This window comes from Myiozetetes cayanensis, unplaced genomic scaffold (assembly GCF_022539395.1).
Source record: "Myiozetetes cayanensis isolate MyiCay16 unplaced genomic scaffold, myiCay2020 scf18, whole genome shotgun sequence".
NCBI classification, from domain to species: Eukaryota; Metazoa; Chordata; class Aves; order Passeriformes; family Tyrannidae; genus Myiozetetes; species Myiozetetes cayanensis.
In genome coordinates, this window is record NW_026087389.1 from 1412430 (window position 1) to 1432779 (window position 20350).

General features: G+C 51.4%; 1 protein-coding gene across 10 annotated transcripts in view; it reads right to left on the bottom strand.

Moving 5' to 3' along the window:
• Positions 1 to 15470: 15470 nt before the first annotated feature.
• The window catches only part of ITPR1 (inositol 1,4,5-trisphosphate receptor type 1), a 158258-nt gene continuing 153378 nt past the window's right edge, over positions 15471 to 20350 (bottom strand). For all 10 annotated transcript variants that reach the window (XM_050313080.1, XM_050313079.1, XM_050313081.1 and 7 more), the window contains one exon: positions 15471 to 16863. In XM_050313080.1, the coding sequence (XP_050169037.1) occupies positions 16675 to 16863 (189 nt within the window). In that variant the 3' untranslated portion in view covers positions 15471 to 16674. The remainder of the gene's footprint in view (positions 16864 to 20350) is intronic.

Below are 20350 nucleotides of genomic sequence, written 5' to 3' on the forward strand. Positions count from 1 at the left end.
ACAGACCTCTGTGGAGCTCCACAGCTTGGTCTGCTCTGTGAAATGTGCCTGGTCCAGTGCAGAGGTGCTTGCTGAGCTCGCAGACACGGGCAGAGGTCATGGCAGCACTGGCTCCCTGGCAGACGTGTTCTCTGTTGGACTCTGGCCTCGCTCCCCGCTGGCACACCACCCCTGTCATTGTTGGATGGTGCCTGTCATTAAGATTTCTTAGGTCACAAAAGCACCACGACTGAACTTTCCTTCCAGACATTTATCTTAATAACCCACATGCATCTTTAGCACGCCACTCTGTTCTTATTGCTTCCACGAATGTTCCAGACAGGACTGGTACACTGATCACAAAGGTTGTCCAGCACTTTCCACCTTAACCACCCTGTTTTAAGTTGATTATAACTTGAAAAGCTTCACTGGTTCTCTCAAGCAAAGAAACAGGTGGGCAGGGATATTTTATCCATGCTAAAACAATTCTACAGTTGTTTTTTGTGGAAAGGTCTGTTGCCAACATGCCTTGCACCCAAAGCCTGGCAGTGGAGGGAAGGGTGAGCTCTGCCATTTTAACAAAGCAATCTACCTGATGAGCCGATAACTGCTAAGCTTCTGAGAAGCTGCAGCTTGCTCACTTCTCAGCAGAGGTTTGCTAGATGCTCCCAGCTAAATTCCCCAAGGATTTAATCCATGGGAGGGCCAGCAGGCTCTACTCTGCAACTGCAGATGGTCTGGGCTCAGTCCAGGCACTTGGACTGAAGATGGGACATTTAACCTCCTTGTGTTCCCGGGGACCCTTGGGGGTGGAAGCTTCCCTAGCTGAGCAGCAGGAGGACAAAATCTCCACTTGCATTCCAGAAACTGCTGCTCATTTTACCACAAGCCCATTTTTTCCAGAAACTGGTAGACAGTGGTAGGGCTGCAAGGGAGACTGGGAGCCAGGCAAGGATGTAAGCACAAGCAGCCATAAGAGGCGAAGGCAGAGGAACAGTCTGAGGGACAGAGTCCTGGTGTCCCAAGCCCAGTGTCTGGCAGTTCCCTTTCAGAACTTGAACAGGTCCTAAGATTTCCAACTCTCACTGCTCCTCTACCCTCTGCAAGTGCCCATGAAACCTCCTGGCACGGTGCAGAAGGCCTTTAGCATGGCCAAATGTGCCCCTGAGCTGGGCTGAGGGCACCTGGGGCTTGTGCAGCCTCAGGCCACACTGAATAGCAAAGGTAAAGCAGAACACTGATCCTTATTCATTAAGGAACACCATCCACTCTGCTCGTCGGCGAGACAGGGCTCTGTGCAAAAAGCAGGAGATGAATATCTAATAAGATTTCTAATCCATGCCCAGAGATAAGCCAAATTAATTTTGCACAGGCATCTCTTTTCAGTCCTGGATTTGGCAGCCACAGAATTGGCCTTTGAGGAGTGTTTCGTGTCTGTACATTAATCATTTGGGGCTTCACAGTGCCAGCTATGATGCGAGTGGGGACAATAACGACCAAGGAGCCATTTGGGTGTGGAAAAAAACTACCCAGGTGGAGACAGCAGGACAGCGAGGTACCACAGGTGGGTGAAGGAGGGCCACCAATCACACCTGGAGGTAATTTGAAGGTTGTGTGGAGATCTCCAATATTGGAACCTGCCAATATCTGAAGGGAGCCTACAGGGAAGTTGGAGAAAGACTATTCCTCAGGACTGTAGTGATAGGGAAGGAGTAACAGGTAAAAATTGAGGGATGGGAAATTTAGGTTAGTTATTAGGAAGAAATTCTTCCCTGTGAGGTTGTGTGGGTGCAAAGAAGGAAATTTTACACCCATTTTATGCCATTTCCTGAAATTTCCAGAGCAGGAACACTACCTGGGCCAGACATCCACCACGTGTCCCCTCAGGTGAGGAATTCACACAATTTCTGTGGGAAGCTGAGGGGGGGTTGTTGAGATGAGGGAGCTGAAGGGTCCGTGAGGGATCACAGGGTGTGTGAGGGGAGGGATCCCCTCCCGCGGGTCCGTGAGGGATCACACGGTGTGTGAGGGGAGGGATCACAGGGTGTGTGAGGGGAGGGATCACAGGGTGTGTGAGGGGAGGGATTCCCTCCCGCGAGTCCGTGAGGGATCACACGGTGTGTGAGGGATGGTTTTCCCTCCCGCGGGTCCATGAGGGATCGCACGGTGTGTGAGGGATGGTTTTCCCTCCCGCGGGCCCGTGATGGCCCGCAGGCTGTGAGGCAGCCCCAGCCGCCCCTGAGGCGGCGCCGGGCGGCGGTGGCGGCGCTGCGGGCGGGCCGGAGCCCCGAGCGTGCCGGAGCCCCGAGCGTGCCGGGCCATGCGGAGCGGAACGTGACGGGGCCGCCTCCGCCGGCCGCGGGGGGAGCGGGGGAAGCGCCGCCTCCCCCCGGCCCGGTCCGTGTCCCCGCACGGGGCCGGGCGGGCGGCCAAGCCGTGTCGCTGGCGGGCGGGCGGCCAGCGCTCCCTCCCTCCGTCCGTCCGTCCGTCCCCCGCGGGCACGGCCCGTGTCCGCCCGCCTTCCTGCCGCCCCCGCCGCCGCCTGGCAGCCGCCCCGCGGGGGTTTCCAGCCCCGCCGCCTCTCCCAGCCCGGGGGCACAAAGAGGAGAAACCCCCCAAAAATAACGAGCTGGGTCCGCCCTGGGGTCCCAAGGGGCTTTGGGCTGCCCCCCGTTAAGCGGGGAGGGGAAGGGGGTGCAGCCCCCCAGCAGCCGGGCAGGGACCAGCTGCTTCTCATCGCCGCACGTCCCTCGGCCCCGCTGGGAGCCGGGCTGTTCTCATCCATTTTGGGATAAAACATAAACACAGCACTGCCAGGTTTTATAAGGCAACCCCCCGGACCGTGTCATGGGCACGGAGGAGAAATGCCCCCCTCGCCCCCCGGTCCCCCCGCGGACGTGCCCGCTGCGCTGGGCCTGGCACGGCGGCGATTTTCGAGTACAGTCGTGCCGAGCGGGCTATTTTGGAAATGTTGAGCTCACCTTTTGCTAAGCGCATTCCCCAGAGACTTCGGGAGGTGCAGCAGGCATTTAAAATAGAAGAACATGTGAGACCTTGTTCTTTCCAAAAGGCCTAAGCATGCACTTGCATAATATTCAAGTGTTATCCCTGTAATTACATTAGGTTTTACTTTTCACAATAATAATAAGAAAGTTCAGTTAGAATTTCAGTTAGCAGAAAGTAATACTGGTTTTTAACATTTTATAGATAATCTACTTTCAAAAAGAAAAGCTTAGTCATGAAAAGCTCTTTCTCAGGCTGTTACCTTGCAGTTTATTATTTATCAGTGCAGAACTGCAGTTACTTGGGATCTGACTGATCTACTTGACTCAGGCTTGAAAGATGATGTGATTTTCAAGACTTTTTGTGGTGGGACTTACATATCTGGAAGCCAGTGGGAGATTTATGGCTGCAACATCACGTCTGATATGTCAGTGCCATTAGTGGCATTCCAGGCTGGTCTCAGAGGCGGCTTCTGCCCCAGTTGATGCATTATCGTGGTTCAGCAGGAATTGGTAATTTAGCACAATCGATGTCTTCCTTCCTTGAAGAAAGAAACCTTTCATGGTTTTTAATTCAGTGCCTCCTAATCTGCTGCAGGTGTTGTATTTCCCCAATATAATCCTGCAAATTGTTCCATCTCTTAAATAAAATATTCTTAATATATAAGTGATGCCTTATGTAAACCTCCTTGAGCCCTGTCAGCACACAGCAAAAGCGTCTGACACGGTCGCTCTTAAAAACAGGATGAAATGTAGTGCAAATATGTTCGTGTGTGTTCCAGTAATGAGGGAAAAGCAATGATGGTTAACAAGAACCAAGAGAAAAATCCCCAGCACAGTCATTTTTTAAATCAAACAGAGAGGTTGTGCCAAGCCAAGAGGGAAGAGATTTTCTGCCATATTTTCACATGACTCTGGGATATCGAGGGGGTTGAAGGAACTGCTGCTGCCCTTGCCTTGCACCAGCACTGCCAGTGGGTTAGAGGTGGGTGTACCTGGGCAGGTGTCCCGGCTGGATGCATGAAGGGGTCTGGGCTGGGAGCTGCTCCTGCATCCTGGTGTCCCCTCCGTGCACTCGAACCTCTGGGGGGCTGGCCAGGATGTGCTACACAGGGGGATTACATCCATAATTACATCCATAAATACATCCATAACTATTAATAACAGATTCTGTAAGCAAATAGAGCTGGTGGAGATGAGTTTGTATCGATTCTTCTCCCTAGCATGAATTAAAACTTCCATAGAAGTAAGCAGAGGTTTGGGAATATATTTATATATATTAAAAATATATATTATATTCAATTATATAATTAAAATTATATAGTATATATAACTGTTATATATTAACATACTTACAGAAACATAAAATATGATAAAGTTTAGTGCAATGTGGGGCTCCTTACTTCAAAAGAAAATGTGTTACCAGCAAATGGTTACTGCAAGTACCAGCGACTTTGCCAAATGTGTTTTGGTAATTGTACCAGTTCTTCTCCTTGACGGCCACTTTTCCTAATCCATGTGTTTTCTGGGAGTAAAGCTGGCTGCTCCTGCAGTAGAGGACACAGAAGGCAGCGAGGCAGAACTGGCAGCGCTGTGCTCACCCTCACCCTGACCTTCGCTCTGCGGTACCCGGCGCCTTCCAGCCAACAACGTGACTAATAGTGAGCAATCCGACACAGCCAGAACAAACCAGGCTGGGGATGTACAAAGGATATGAAACTCCTGCTCTAGAGCTGCTGGCAGCTACAGAAAACAACCTGTTAGAATCTACTAATTGCCCAAAAAGTGGATCAGTGGTGCGTCTTCGTAACGAGCAGGAAGAAGTGCAGAAGTTCCATAGTGCAGGGGAAGGGAAGCCCAAATCCCAACAGTGCTGGTGCAGAGGTGATAGTAATATGGAGAAACCTGGCAAAAGTCTCCTAACATCCTATGCCAGGAATCTCCCTTCCCATCAAAACATGTGGAAAAGAAATTGGTAGTACAGGAACGGAGAAGGACAAAAGAGGTCTATGAAATAATTGGCCATTTTGTATTTAAATCACTTCTCTGCAGCTTCTGTGCACAGTGTGAGCCAGATGCAAATCAACACTGCTGAGTCATGGCCAGTGTAGGGGAAAAAGGTAATTTAAGATGGGACCCAAAAACTAATGTGAAGGAGAGAAAAAAAATCATCCTGAGCTTTTGAGTTTGGAATTTGAACCACTCCTTCACAACACTCCCAGTGTACAGTCAGGGGATGTCAATATATATATAGGGGACATCTTGATATATAGTATATTAAGATAAGAAATGCTTAAACAATTTAAATTAAACACTTAAAAAGCCAAAATTATCGCAAATATCAGGAATGAAATAGTAAAAATATTTTTCATTCAGCATCTTAGAAGAGCTTAAAAAAGTCTCCAACTTCTTAAAATCAAAAGTACAGCAGAGTAGATGAGAAAATCTGAATAGTAGTGAAACCAGCTATCAGCTTTGGGGGTATTTTATGTAATATAAGAACATCTCAATGAAAAGAACATGATTATCTAAGCCATTCTGGGTTCATTTCTCTAAATATTTTGGGGTTCATCCTGCAGAGATTCTGATTTAAGACTAAAACAGGCATAGACTGCAGGGTTTATCTTCTTCCTTTTTTTTTTTTTTCCCAGCACTGAGGACACAGGATGGTGGTGTGGCTCTGGAGGCACTGGGGAGAAAAGCTGCTTTGCTGCTCAGAAAAACACTGCTTAGCTTTCCATGCCAGTGCCCTGCCCGTCTCTGGGAGCGGCGGGGCCGCTTTCCGAGGTGGGGAGGCTGGGGCTGGCTCAGCCTGGGGCTTTGGGGCAGGGATGGATTGGGAGTGAGGGCTATCACTGTCCTCTGTGGCTCTGTCTCTCAGGAGAGGGACAAAGTCCTCCTCGTCACTCTGGCGTCACCCCACACTTATCTTCAAAGGCCCGGTGGTTACGGAGCTGTAACAGGGCAGAGGGAGAGAGGTGGGAAGGAGGACTTTGGGCTGAACCATGGCCACACCGGCCAGCGTTGAACTTGGGGTGTTCAGGGAGGCTTGGCCAGCTCCCTTGAGCTGGCATGAAGGTTCTGGCTGCTGGTCCCTGGCACGGCTCTTCACTCGAATTGCCATCCTGGTTGTTCTGGTGGCTGGGGTTTAGAAATCTGATTGAAGACAATTTTTATCCGGGTTGTTTCTTACCAATCGCATCCTTCCACTTGGGCATTTTCCTACCTTCCCCTCTTAGTTTTGGCAAGGCCATCTGAGGAGAAGCATCCCCGGCCAGGTTTGGGCAAGGACTGACTCTGAGTGGGTGGCAGGAGAAAAACCCCTTTGCATTCAAGTGAAGGACAGGAGCACCAGCTGCAGTAGGGTTTATATTGTACCGATCATGGGACTTTGGGTCGTTTCCTATCTGTTTTTCAGTAACATGTCTGGTGGTTATAAAATGAGCAGTATTTATCTGACCCGGGAGGCAGAGACATTACCTCATTGTCACGGGGTCAGTGGCAATTAGACTGCAAAGCCCAGCCAAGCAGTGCCTCTGGGTACAATAGTCTGTGGCAGCTTAACCTTTACGGTCAGCGCTGCTGCGTGGGGACAGCCTGGCACGGCCCGCTGAGCCGGGCTGCCCTTGGATAGCCACAGCAGAGAAGGCCTTTCCTCCCCAGACCCCTCCCAGCGGCTGACACACACTCACCTGTGCATAGGTCAAACCACTGCAGTACAGTCATTTAGGCAGGATTGATGGGCTAATGGTTTATATCGGCTCACCCTCCATTTTGAGGTAAAAATTAAGTTCATCCCCCAAAAGGTGGAGTAAGGACCGAGTGTAACGCAAGTACAATAACTTACAGACGTCACTCATCCCATATTTACCGTAAACACGGTGTCCAAAGGTGAGGAGCCAGGTCAGCAGCTGTGCACAGCCTCACCAGCTCCAGGGGAGAGGCAGCCCAATTTAACCTGCCCCTGGAGAAGGTCACAATGACAGCAGGGAGCAGGGAAGGGGCTGGACCTGCTCCAGCTGCGCTGTGCCCTCCAGGGCATTTAGAACTGAAACCAGGTGCTTTTCCTTTCTGGAGGTGGCAACCTTGTGTTTCTGGCCTGTTAACACAAGTTGTTCGTCACACACAGTTCCTGTTCGTGGGTGACACGCCTGAATCGCAAGCCAAAACCCAACTGAATTTAAGGGCCATTCCCTTTCAGGGAGCACCACATTTAACAGTCACCCCAAAGGACGCTGGTCACCAGCTTCCCACCATTACTCATCAGTGCCTGAGGGGTCTGTGGGGCAGGATGCTGCGGGAATGCACGGGAATGCATGCCAGGATGCTGCGGGAACGCACGCAGGAGGAGCTGTGCCTCAGCCTGGCTGCCTGCCACGAGGGCTTTCCTCCTCCACGGTGTCACCAGGCCCTCTGATTCATGCTGTCTGCCCAGCCTGTTCTTGCATAAGTTCATGCACCACCTCTGGGTTTTTTTTTGGTTCAGGAAAATGTAACATTCTGCCTCTTCATTTTTCCACTGTATAAAATTTGGGGTTTGGCACAGGCTGAGGTAACCCTGCTCTCCCAAAGAGAGAAGCTGGCAGAAGGGGAGGGGGTAGCACTGTAGGTATTTTACAAGCATGTAATCATCCCTTTTGCTTTACAATTCCAGTGGCTCAGAATTAGGGTGAGGATGTGAGTAAGGAGCAAGACTTTCCCCTCCTGCCCTGCCAGACTGAGTCCTAGACCCACAGCAAGACCAGGAACTAGGCTCTGAAAACAAAAGCTCTGAAAACCAAAAATCTGACTGTTTCTGTTCTTACCTTGTAGGCACCAACTCAGGCCCTGAGTTTGGGGTCTTGGTTCCTAGACAGGCAGTGGGGTGGTTGTATCTGGGAGGCAGGAGAGCCTCTGTCAGAGGGATGTAGCCTCTGGCCAGCACGGAGCACACTTCAACTGCTTTTGTCCATGCAGGAATGAGGACCGGGAGCTCTGCCCAGGGGCGAGGTGGGAAGCAAACCACAGCACACGCTGGGCAGCAGTGTGGAGGAGCCACTCAGCACTCCCAGCATGGGAACCAGGAGCAATGCCCTCTCTTGCCCAGGGAAGATTTTAATCTAGTTCTTCCAGGTAAAAGCTCTAACTAGCAAGATATCCATGAGATAGGAGCTCCTTCATTCCTCCTTGGATGAGCCCTCCTTTGAACCCTGTGGCACTGCCCTGCTCCCCAGGTGAGCCTTGCAGTCTGAGCCTGCTGCAGGCAACAGCCCAGGGCTTTGATTCAGTATTCCCTGAAACAGCAACTGCACACAGGTCTGCTCCCTGGAGCACTACCAGAGCACTCACTGCTCTCTTCAGTCCAGTAAATGCTACCTGATGCAAAGCAGAACAGTTTCAGAGGATGGTGGCATCTTGTGGAAATGACTGAGGTTTCACAGAGTCATGGAATCACAGAATTGTTTGGGTTGGAAAAGCCTTCTAAGATCCTTGAGTCCAACCATTTACCAAGCACTACCAAACCCAGCACTAACCCATGTCCCCAGGTGCCATATCTACACACCTGTTAAGTCCCTCCAGGGATGGTGACTCCACCACTGCCCTGGGCAGCCTGTTCCAGTGTGGAGGACCAGCAGTTGGTAGAGCATTCCCTTAGTAAATGGACAGTTTTATTTGGGATTGTGCAAGCCAGGCCCCCTCCTTCAGGGCCATCCATCCATCCATACACCCACCCACCTGCTGGCTTTGTGCAGAAAATCTTCCCAGGGCCATAAAGAAACTTAGGAGTGGCCATGACTGCACTGACATCAAAGGACTGTGAAGAGCCTGCATTTCCATCTCTCTTCCCAACATTTACATTGAGCAGGTTTTGGAGGCCACCATTTCCTTCTATTCCTCCCACTTCCTAATTCTAGGGAAAAAACCAGAGCAGGCTCTGGTTGCCAACCACAGACACACACCTTTGGGAGAAAGGCTCCTGACGCAGCAGAGCAGGATGTCTGGGAGCACGCTCAGGATGAGCCCATCAGCAGCATTTCCCTGTGGATGACTCATCCTGCCCAGCCAGCCCTGCCTGTTTGAGGTTTTCCGTAGCTCTAATCCTGGCTTCTTCCAGACTTGGAGCAGCTGTAGGTTTGGGGGTGTCTTCAGGGTGAGTCTGGATTTCCAAGCATCTGCATTTTGGGTTTAAATAGCTTAATCTTGCCAGCTGTAGAGCTAAGTGGACACAATCCAGGTGGCTCCCTGCAGAAGTCTCCTGGCTGTCGAGGTGACCTTTCATGCTGGAATGAGATTCAGTGGCAGCAAAAATTCAAATGAAAGGCAGTAAGTACATTTATCAGTAAAGCCAGTCAGTCACAGGGACACATTGCAAAGGCCTACACCAAATTTACCATCACGTGGAGATGTTCTTCTTGCAGATGTGGGGCGGTTTTCCCACCAGTCTGGGGTTGGACACTGGGAGATATTCTGTGAATTGGTTCCTGTACTACTGCACAACCTCAGGGTGCACCAGGGGAGGTTTAGATTAGATGCTAGGGAAATGTTTTCATGGAAAGGGTTATAAAACACTGGAACAGGCTTCCCAGGGAAGTGAGAGTCACTATCCCTGGAAGTGTTAAGAAAACCCGTGGATATGGCACTTGGGAACACGGTTTAGTGGTGAACATCGTGGTGGTTCTGGGTCGATGGCCGGACTTGAGGATCTTAAAGGTCTTTTCCAACCTTAATGATTCCATGATTCTACTTGATGATAGTGGTTTATGAATAATGAATCATCCTGTGATTAAACTGATGTGAGAACTCCCATGGTGTGCAAACACAGGCAAACTGCAGGTTTTAACTCCTTTTGGCGTTGCTAACACTGAGGGGATGCAATTTTCTTCCTGTCATTTAACTGTACACGATGTTTGCACCCATCATTCACAAGGAAAAGTTCCTTACAGACTTAACAGATTGTGTTTCCATCTCTGCTGCGTAAAAACAGTGTTATGGACACAAGGGAAATGGAAATCATAACACAGCATCTCCACTATTTTAAGAGTCATACTGGAACACATGGAAGAGATACGGAATTCCACTCGGTGCTGCCTTCACATTCAGTGTTCTGTGTATTTACTTAGTGCTAGAAAAGGAAAGTGAAAACAAACCCGTGTCCTCAATAAAGCCCAGGAACAAGCTTTGCTGCTGCCCATCCCCTGGGGATCAGGCACCGTTTCCAGGCAGGGGAAGGGCTCTGGGCAAGCGAGAGCTGCAAAGTCATCCCTCAGATGAGACGAGAGAGTGAAAGGGGAAAAGAAGGGCTGAGTGTCAGGGTGAGGAGAGCCAGCTGAGGAGGACTAATGGGTGAGAAAGCCGTGAGACAGGTCTGAGGGATGATAGTGCTTCTGGAGGGAAGGGCTGACTGGAAATGGGCCTGGCTGTTCCTGCTCCTGGGGAAGCACCTGCCTTGAGGCAATTTATCCAGCCATCAGCTTGTTTTCACACAGCCTGTAAATGCATCCTGGGATCGTGACTCCAGCCAGGCACAGGGGGCTCTTCTCATCTCGTGGTTATTGCTGAAACTTCTGGCCTTTTTCCTGTGTTGCATTGGCTCAAACTGCTCCCATTTCTCCCACAGAGACCTGAGTGCAGGCAGAAGAGGCTCCAGCTGCCAGAGCTGACCTGCAGCAGGGGCTCCAGGCAGCTGGGGACCTGCAGCACGTGCCATCACTGCATCCTCCTCACATTCACAGGGTCACAGAATCCTCAGGGTCAGAAGAGACCTCTGCAGATGATCCAGTCCAACCCCCCTGCCAAGGCAGGGCCACCTGGAGCAGGTGACACAGGTGGGTTTGGAATGTCTCCAGAGCAGGAGACTCCCTGGGCAGCTGTTGCTGTGCTCTTCACCCTCCATGGAAAGAACTTTGTTCCTCCTCATGTTGAGGTGGAACTTGTTTGTGCTTTAGTTCATGGCCATTGCTCCTTGTCCTGGCACTGGGCACCACTGAAAAGTGCCTGGAGCCATCCTGCTGATACCCCTTGGTGCTCTTTGTGTGGCTTGATGAGATCCCTTCTCAGTCTTCTCTTCAGCAAGTCCTTGTGTAGGTTTGGGCATTTCCCTACCAGCAGTTAAGCTCTAAATCAAACAGATTCTCTGGGTTTGTTTCTGAAAACTTCTCTTTTGTGCATTCCCAGAGTTACTTTGACTTGGTCCTGAGTTACTCTCATTTTTGTCCCCTCCAGCCTCACACAATTCCATTTCCAAGTGTCCCCCTCACTGCAGCACAGAAGGAGTGCAAGCACTCGCACAGGCAGCCAGAACTGGGCAGGCTGGTGTGACAGAAGTGGCCGTCGTGGCCTCTCCCGTGTGCACATCAGGATTTGTGTGTGACTAAGCACATCACCAGTGGTGTTTGATGGCACCTCTAGAGCTCTGCTCCACAGTTGTCTTGCCTTCCTCTGTTTGCCTCAGATTAGAAGAAAAAAAAGCGGGTTCAAACACTAGGTGCTGACAGGGCTTGGCGACCGTGGATGGCAGGAGGGGTACGAGCTCAGCGCAGCCGAGGACTGGAAAGATATTTGTCACTGCAGATTTTGCTTGTCATATGCAGAGATGACATGCAGATCTCCCTCTGACAGATTGATAGTCATTCCGAGATGCATCCACCCACAAAAACCACAGACATGCTTCTTGACTCAAATCTTGACTTTAACCACAACTTTGTGATGCAAAACTGGTGGAGTTTTTGGTACTTTTTGTTAAAAATGAAATCTTTATAGGGGTTTTCCAGCATCCTTGCTAGTTACTAAAAACAAACCAACATCAGCCTACTGGATGGGACGACTCAGTTTACTCGTGGGTGGTTTTGACATTCAGCTCATTAACATGTTTAGTCTGAAAGAAGGTTGGAAAGGTAGTAAATAAAAAATTGGACACAGAAGTACAGCATCTCTCCAGAAGTTACTCCTTATGTCTCACTTACAATGCCAGTTTCATGTAGATAGAGTATTTGTCCTGTTTTTACTCCAAATACCAGCAGCTCTTCCTGCCCAAGTCCAAAGACTGGCAGGAGGGTCAGTGTGTTTGCAGCAGAAATGCCCCGTGCTCAGGGTAAAGGTTACGCCCTGCGCTCTCCGGGGCCAGGAAATTCACAGCTCAGGACGGAACTTCCACCGCGGAGTGAGAACCTGGGCACGCTGGCTCAGGGCCAGGCGGTCTCCAGGGCAAACAAGGAGCCACCCCAGGCTGTCAGCAGGAGCTTACGGCCCCTTTGTGCCCATGTGGGAGCAGGTACTTGAGGTGGAGCTCGTTCTGGCTGTTCTGGCACGGGTGGGCTCCACGGGCACCCCCTGGAGCCCTCGCTCTGGGCAGTGCTGTGCACCGAGCTCTGGGATGAGCAGGGAGCTTGGACCAGCTGACCCAGCGTGACCCCGTCCAACCTGACCCCGTCTGGGATCCTGTGCCTGCCTGGAAGCCCAGCCAGCGGGTCTGCAGAGCGCAGAGAACACACACGGCAACGTCTTCAGCTGCTTGTGTTGGAGACGTGAAAAGGAAAGCACTCCAAATAAGTTTCTCTTGTTCGGAAATACAATGGGCAATTTAAGAAGCCCTATTAAGCCGGTGTGTAGGAGCATTTCCCATTCCGGGAGACGGCGGGGATTGTTCTGTGGAGCTGTATTACGACTCCCCCGATGGGGATCAATCAGGCCCCCATTATGTGCCGAGGTCTCCATCGCACACACCCCACGGCGCGTCCCCGCCGCGAGCGCGGAGCCCGCAATCCCAGCCTTTGTCCTGCCCTCCGCCAATTTGCCGCAGAATTGAGGCCGAGGATGGGATCTGCCATTGTGGCGGGGCTGGGGCCGTGCTTTCAGAGCAGTTATTTGCATTGCCTTGATTAGCATGTCACCTGCTTCATTAGCAGAGAAAACGCTCCTCCACAGAGCCAGCCCTTCATGCAAATTGGAGAATGCACGGAGATCCTTCCCCTGCAGGACTTTCCTTTATTAGCAGAATTGGTAGATTCGGTTTGTTCCTTCCTCTTCGGAAGGTCACTTTCATTTCCACCTCCAAATGAAAGTTCTTCTTTAAAAGAACAAGTCATCATCTTCCCAAACTTTAACAGTCCTGCCTAATGAAACCTGATGCCAGTGCAGAACTCCAGGTGTGTGCAAGGCAGGTGGAACCTCCCCAGTTTCAGTCTAATCCTTACACCAACTGCCACCTGTCTGTCACCAAATCATTAATAACATCAGGGATGCATTTTCAGAGCCAGAAAGTTCCCTCCTGTGCAGGACCTGAACCTCCAAGTCTCAGCTGAGCAGTTCCTTCTCACATCCTCAGCAAACACTGCCTGTTCTCTGAAAGCACATGGGACATCACCTTTTCTTACTCTATCCCTGTTTTCCAGGCTACACAATCCCAGTTGTTCACAAACCGCCTTTTCCCAAATCTGGGCATCCTTCCTACTTTCCCTTGGACATGCCCACACCATTTCACTGAAGGTGGGACCAAGTCTCTACGTCTCCACAGCCTGCCTTGCACCCAGGAATGAGCCACCCTCTTCCACAGCAGCCCCCCCTCTCTGGTGTCCCCTGGACCTTCTCTGGGGGTGCTGCCCAACCAGCTCCCCTTGCTCTCCACCATCCCTGGCTCCAAGAGGAGCCGGTTCCTCCTGGCCTCCCCAGCACGTGGGCTCTGCCCTGAGAGCACAGCCTGCTCCTTGGCCCTGGCTGTGGTCTGCAAGTGCTGCTTTTGTTCCTCCAAGCTGTCTTGTGATATCTGTAGCCATTCCACCCCATTAACAGCACACACCAAACTCGACACTGCTGGAGGACTCCCCGTGTCCAGTTCCTGGCTGATGTCCCTGACATGCCACTGCAAACCCCTCTGCAGAGATGGACAGTGAGAACCATGTGCCACATCTTACAGCATCTCCAGAGGTGATGCTCCCCCTCCCAGGCTGAAAGAAACTCCAGTTATCATTACAGATGCCTATCTCATGTTTTGGAGGGTTTTTTCACTTAGCAGTCCAACAACTGTGAATAAAGCTTTTTGTGATGTCAAGAGATAGCTTTTGTGGAAAAGAATACCCCAAATGTGGAAATTAAACAGATCCCTCACACAGCTTTTCCTTGAGATCAGGAAGTTGCCATGAGCTGTCAGATCCTCTGTCCAGAATGGGAAAGTCCTGACACAGCCCTGACCTCAGAACCACCACCAACCCCAGGAGGTTTCTGGTCATTTCTTGTCTCTGCTGCCGTGATGGGCAGAGGAGTTCAGCCAGAAAGAAAAGTCCAGGAGAGTACTGAAAACCAGAGTGCAAGAAGAAAAAGGGAAAATGTGAAGGTTGTGTGTGCAATGTCATTGCAATAGTGACTCTGCAGAGCAGCTGACACGGCTCTGCTCGGGCCAGGGATGCGGTGTGACCATGGACACCATCGGTGCCACCCCCAGAGCCAACCCCCCTGCCCCACACGAGGGGGTGGTGGCCGTGCCTGCTCCACTCACCGCTGCAGCTGCACCAGAGGGACAAAACCTCCCTCTTTGCATCTCCCCACAGCTCCTGGGAAGGCACAGCCACCCGTGCAAACACCAGGTTCCACCCCACTGCCTGTCACACGGATCACTGGGCAGGCCAGGGCTGTGCCTCGCTGAGCCACAAGGGGCTTTTGCCTTTTTGAGGTGAAGATGAGGCAATCCTGCACATTCCTACGGGATCCCCGGGAGGCTGTGCACAGCCACCTCCCTCTCACCTGACCACGGGCACTCCGGGAACCTGACAAATCTCTGTGTGCCTGCTCAGCCCTGGATGGCAGGAGGGGAAGAAGTGAGTCAGGTACGTGTCTCTGCTGCTCAGGGAAAACGAAATCCTGTTCCTCCATTGCACAACCCCGGTGGCAGCTGCATCCGTCACGCTCCCTCTGCATGCACCTTGCTGCAGAGGGAAGACAGATTTACCAGGAGATATACACGGAAATACATGTGATTAAGAAGGCACAATCTCTCTGATAAATCTCCGGCTCGGAGACGGCTGGTCAGGCTGCCCTCCTTCCCTTCCCTCCCCTCCCGTGCCCTCACCCTGAGGTTTCCTGATGACCCGTGGCAGGGACACGCACCCACCTCAGACAGTTGTGTGCACGTACCAGATTAAAGATGATTAATTGTACCAGGTAGTTCCTGCTACATCTTAATCAAATACACATAATCAGCAATGCTCCTGTGCACACCATACTTGGAGCTGGAGGGGTTTTTAACTCTCTCAGACTCCAGCCCGAGGACCGCAAGCCTGAACTATCAGTGTGAAGTGTCCCCAGCCGGAGTGACCATAGGTGAGGGTCCCTGGGGTCAGTGCCTCGGGCTGTTGGAGGAGGAAGGACTCACTCTGGTTTTAAAGGAGTCAACCTCTGCCCCTGTGGGCTCTGGGAAAAGCCCCGTCCTTACCTGCCAGGCCCCCGTGACGCGTGGGAAGCGCGACGGCCACCGCCACACAGCTCCTCGAGGGACACAAACCACCAGCAGCCTCTCACTGTGGAGTATTTTGCATCATTTATTTAAATACCTATATTTATGCATTTACAAATTTTCATAGCTCTGTCTGTAGCTTTTTTTCTTTCTTTTTTTTTTTTTGTAGACAGTATTGCAAGAAGTCAGCTTCTGTAAAATGAGGTCCATGTATAAAACTATGCAACAGATTGGAGGGGAAAAAAAAAACCAACAAAAAACAACCCGACAAGTTTCCTTTCACACTCTGGAGAATCAGAAACCAAAGAAAGTGACTGAATGGGAAGGGAAAGGGAGAGGAAGGGGTGGGACAGACCAGCCTCAAACCAGTGGCTCTCACACAAGCATTACACACGTCAGTGCTCAGCTACAGGACACGTTTCAGTCGGTGCAATGCCTGTTTGCTAAAGCTTTAGCAGGCACGTAGGTCTCTAATGAAAAAATAGAAGGAAAGGATCCTACACACTGGGAATGCAAAGCCTGGACAGCCTCGGGATCTGTTTTGGGAGACTGCACCGACTCGCCAGCAGTGCATCCTCATCCCAAACTTCATTTTGCATAAAAAGTTCCCTTTAAGAAATCTTAGCATTTAAAAAACCCGGTGTCTGAGCTCTTCTAGCCTCAGTACTCTAAAGAAGTCTCTTGAAAAATACCTCCTTGCTTTCCTCTTTTGGAAGCTTCAAAATAATGTTTTGCTTTACCTGATACCAATTGAACAACTCACGGAGTCCCAGCGTTATCTCTGGGAGGAAGAGGCAACAGATATGGCATTGCAAGATATTTACACACATGGTACAAAAATGTCCAAGGGTATGAAAAATCACCAGTTACACAATTTTGCAGCAGCCTCATTTACACCTGTAATTTTATACCATTTATTACATTGTACTAACACACCAGATCCAAAGATGTGCACTCCCTTTAGGACATTCAGGAGTTCCAAATATATTGTGATTGCATAATTCATATTGCACAATTGTATAAAAACATAAATACTAGCTATTCTATTTTCTTTTTTTTTTTTTAAATACAAAATACATGTCACATAGTCAAATAATCTTTTCAAGTGCAATTCAGGTGCTCTCTTTAGTCCTTCCAAGAAAAAGGCAATTTTGATAGTTTTGGCACAAAGTTTAACCTCCGTCCCGTGCCAGCAGTTCTAATCACACTCCGTACGCCCCACACTGGATAGAGTAGCAGTCATGTACATACAGTATAAAACCGGGGTATTTACAGGATGCACAGAACGTACAGGGAGCAGCCTCGTGCGGGCTCTGAGCTGGGGGATGGTTTGGGTGGCAGGAGGAGCCGGGACCCCTCCCCAGGTTTACGCCGCTGCTGCTGCTGCAGGTTCACATTCACGGGCGGGGGGTGGCCCAGGAGGCCGATGCGCTGCTTCTGCTTCCTCTGCTCCGTCATCTGCAAAATTAACAAGTTTTGCTCATTAGGCCCTGGCGCTTCCTGCGCGTCAGCTCGCCCAGGGGCTGGCACTGCCGGCCGTGGTTGTTCCCCCCAGCCCCGCTGTGACAGGGCAGGGGCAGCGCCAGCCCTGTGCCCCCTGGGGTGGCCGGGAGCCCAGCCCTGGGTCTGGCTGCTGTTCTGCCAGGGAGGAGCTCGGCAGCCAGCAGGAATTAGTCCGGAGAGCAGAAACCTCCCCCGTTAGAAATTCCTTGTAACCGGTCCAGCAGACGAGACAGACGAGAGGGCGGAAAAAAAAAAGGGGCGAGCCCTCCCCGTCAGGCTGGGAATACCCTTGCCTTTGCTGGAATAGACTCCAGCGCTCCCGGGATGAGCCAACATCCCTCCCCATCTGCCAGAAGCCAAGGCAGGACCTTTAACCACCTCACTGCCAGGCAAGCCCCACCTTCATCTCCGCTTCCCAGCAGACAGAACAACTTTCCTCTCACCGAATCAACCACGAACGGAAAACGGGAGCAGGTTTGTTATTACTGATCTGGAGGAAACGGCCACACAATCCGGCGCACCACCCTGGCTTTTTAAAAGTTTGGGAGGTTCCTGACAGCTTACATAAGCTGAAAGGCCATGTAAAGGAACAGCTCCGGAGGGAACAGCTGGATCACTGCACAGCTGGATCACTGCTGTGAACACAGCTCGCCTGCAGCGGTGTGGGAGGGGAGGCCTTGCCCCTGTCCAGGGGCAAGGCCTCCCCTCCCACACCGCTGCAGGCGAGCAGTGGTCACAGCAAGGCTCAACACCCCACTCCTGCTGCTCCTCCTCTCGGGCTGAGGGTGCCCAGCAATCGCTTTTCCTGCAACATTTACATCCACCATCTAATTGTTCAGTTTTATGAACTGGTGCTGGGGTATCCTGGCATGCCAGGGTGGGTGGCTGGCTGGGGGTCTGGAGAGCCTTGTGAGGAATGGAATTGGTCCAGACAGGCAGTTCTGGGCAACCTGCAAAAGGTCCCTCCATGGTTCTCACTCTGTGTCCACTGACACTCCTTTAACCACCAGGGAAAGGGCAGAAATACCATAATTCCTCCTGAGACCGTAATTAAAGTTGACCTCAGCCCAGCACCTTGCTCGCTGCCTGACCCCAGGGGAGGCAGAGCTGGTGTTTTCCCTTTCCAGCAGGATGACTGCAGCCTCCTGGGGCCAGGTCACACCTCCCACTCCTCTGCACCACACTTTCTGGAGTTCTCTGTCCACAAAAGGCTTCTGATGCTTCACAGGAACAGAAACAGGTGGAGAGACACCTTCCCATTGCTCTCGGGACACACACACGATCTACTCCCTGCTGAACATTCAACCATTCCTAAGATAACCCCCAAGTGGGAATGCAAGCAGGCCACCAGGACTTGGTTCAAAAATGCCCATTTACATTAATTAGCTTCACTGAGCAAACCAAGAGTCAGCACTTCACACCACCAGTAAAGTAATTCAGAGGACGCGTGGAATAAAAATGGAAAGAAAAGGGAATAATGAAAGGGACTGTAGTGGTTATTTTCCATGCTGTGAAGAGAAGGGACAATGCACCCTGATGCAGGTGTTCATACAAGATGTGGCTTTAAAAAAAGGGAAGAATAAAGCAACCAAGAATAAGAGGGAGAAATGCAATTGTAGTGTTAATGCAGAACATTACTAATGCTGCACGACACATGTGCCTGAGTGGAGGGCACAGGGCTGCGGGAGGGAGCAAGTTACTGCCAGCACGTTTATCTGCAGAGTGAATCTCCTGCAAAAGCTTTCCAGTGACAGCACACCTGGGCTAACAGGCAATAAAAGCCATGCAGAGTGTGTCCCCAGGGAGCTGCCAGCCCCTGCAATAGTGCTGACGGGATCAAAGCACAGCCCCGGGGTCCTGGGGTTCACCTGGGCCCAGTCAGACTCGCCGATAGCGCCGCTGACTGCGCAGGGGCCACGGCCCCGCTCCAAAGGTCACGGCTGAGCTGGAGCCAACGCCAGGAACAGGGCACAGGTGAGGGCATGAGGGGATCCCAGCTGGGCTCCACCTGCCCACGGGTCGCACCTGTGGTGCCCCAGCTCGGGGTCCCGGGGTTGGGGGCCGTGCCCAGCGAGGTCGGTGTCCAGGAGTGATGCTCACACCTCCGACACCGGGGACGGCGCCGGGCAGGATTTCTGGGTGATTACAGCTAATCCCCCGCTGCTGCAGACAATGCTGGGTAATCTTTTTGCACAGAATTAAAGCGATCAGGATTCTAATAGCTCTGGGTGCACCTTGGGAGAGCAGGCGGGCTGGAGCTCGCTTCTGACAATCACAGCCTCCACAAACCTAACGAGCTTCAAGAGCAAATGAATGAGAGGTTTTCCCTTTATTTAATTACAAGAAAATAAATACAAATAAAAGTTCCCTGAGTTAGTTCCTTTTCCTGGAGACAGTTCCTGATCAGGAGGAGGCATATACTGGCTTTGGCACATAATTGGAGCATCCTGCATCTTCAGCAGGGCTCTCAATAATGGTACTTAGGGGAATTCCTAAAAGCTATCACCACATTAATGAAGCTGGTTTCCTCTCTTGCTTTTACAGTCAAATAGCTCTCTAAAAGCTAAACCCTTCATTCTTATTTTCACAAAGAGAGAGAAGGGGTTTTAGTGCTTGGTCAGCCAAGAAGGCTGCAAGCTTCAGAAAGAAATGTGTTGTGAGCCAGTGCTGGCTGTGGCCGGTGGAAAGGCTCCTGGTGACTGCAGACCACTTTGAGTCAGACCCTTCAGCAGGGAGACACAAGACACATGTTTCAAGATAATTGCTTCCAGGCAAAACAGCAAAACCACTGCCCGGCAAGTATTAAAGCCCAGACAAAAGAGCAACTGCCTCTGCCCTCCATCCTCAGACCAACTGGAGCAAGGGGCTCTGTGGCACAGTGCCTGAGAACTAATTACAGCCCAGAGCAGCGAGGCTGTCTGCCCCCAGTCCCACATGTTAATCCCTTCCTTGTGCTCCACGGGGCGTTCGGGAAAAGGGCCCAGCTCCGTCCCAAGTGCAGAGCGTGATCGGAAGGCAGGGAGCCGGCATCTGTCAGCACCGGCTTCCAGAGACTCCTGTCTCCCTGAAGATAACTGGCTCATGGAGCACCCCAGCCGGCCCGAGCAGAGGTGGGAAGCAGGGGCTGGATCAGTGCTGGCAGAGCCGTGCCACGGCAGGCAGGGCACGTCTGAGGAGATAACGCCCAAAGCTGCCGGGCCTCTCCTGCCCTGGGCAGCTCCATCGACTGCCCAGGGTGCAAGTCAGCAATTAATCTTATCCAGTGCTGATACCTATATAAATTTAACTAATTGAACCATCTGGCTCAGGTTATTAATGCACAAAGATAAGCAGCCACCACAAACAGCTCCCGCCAGCGCAGGCAACAGCATTTTCCCTGTTCCTCCCCATTAAGCTGCAATCCCTTTGGACAACACGAGCTCAAGCCCTGCTGCCTCCGTGG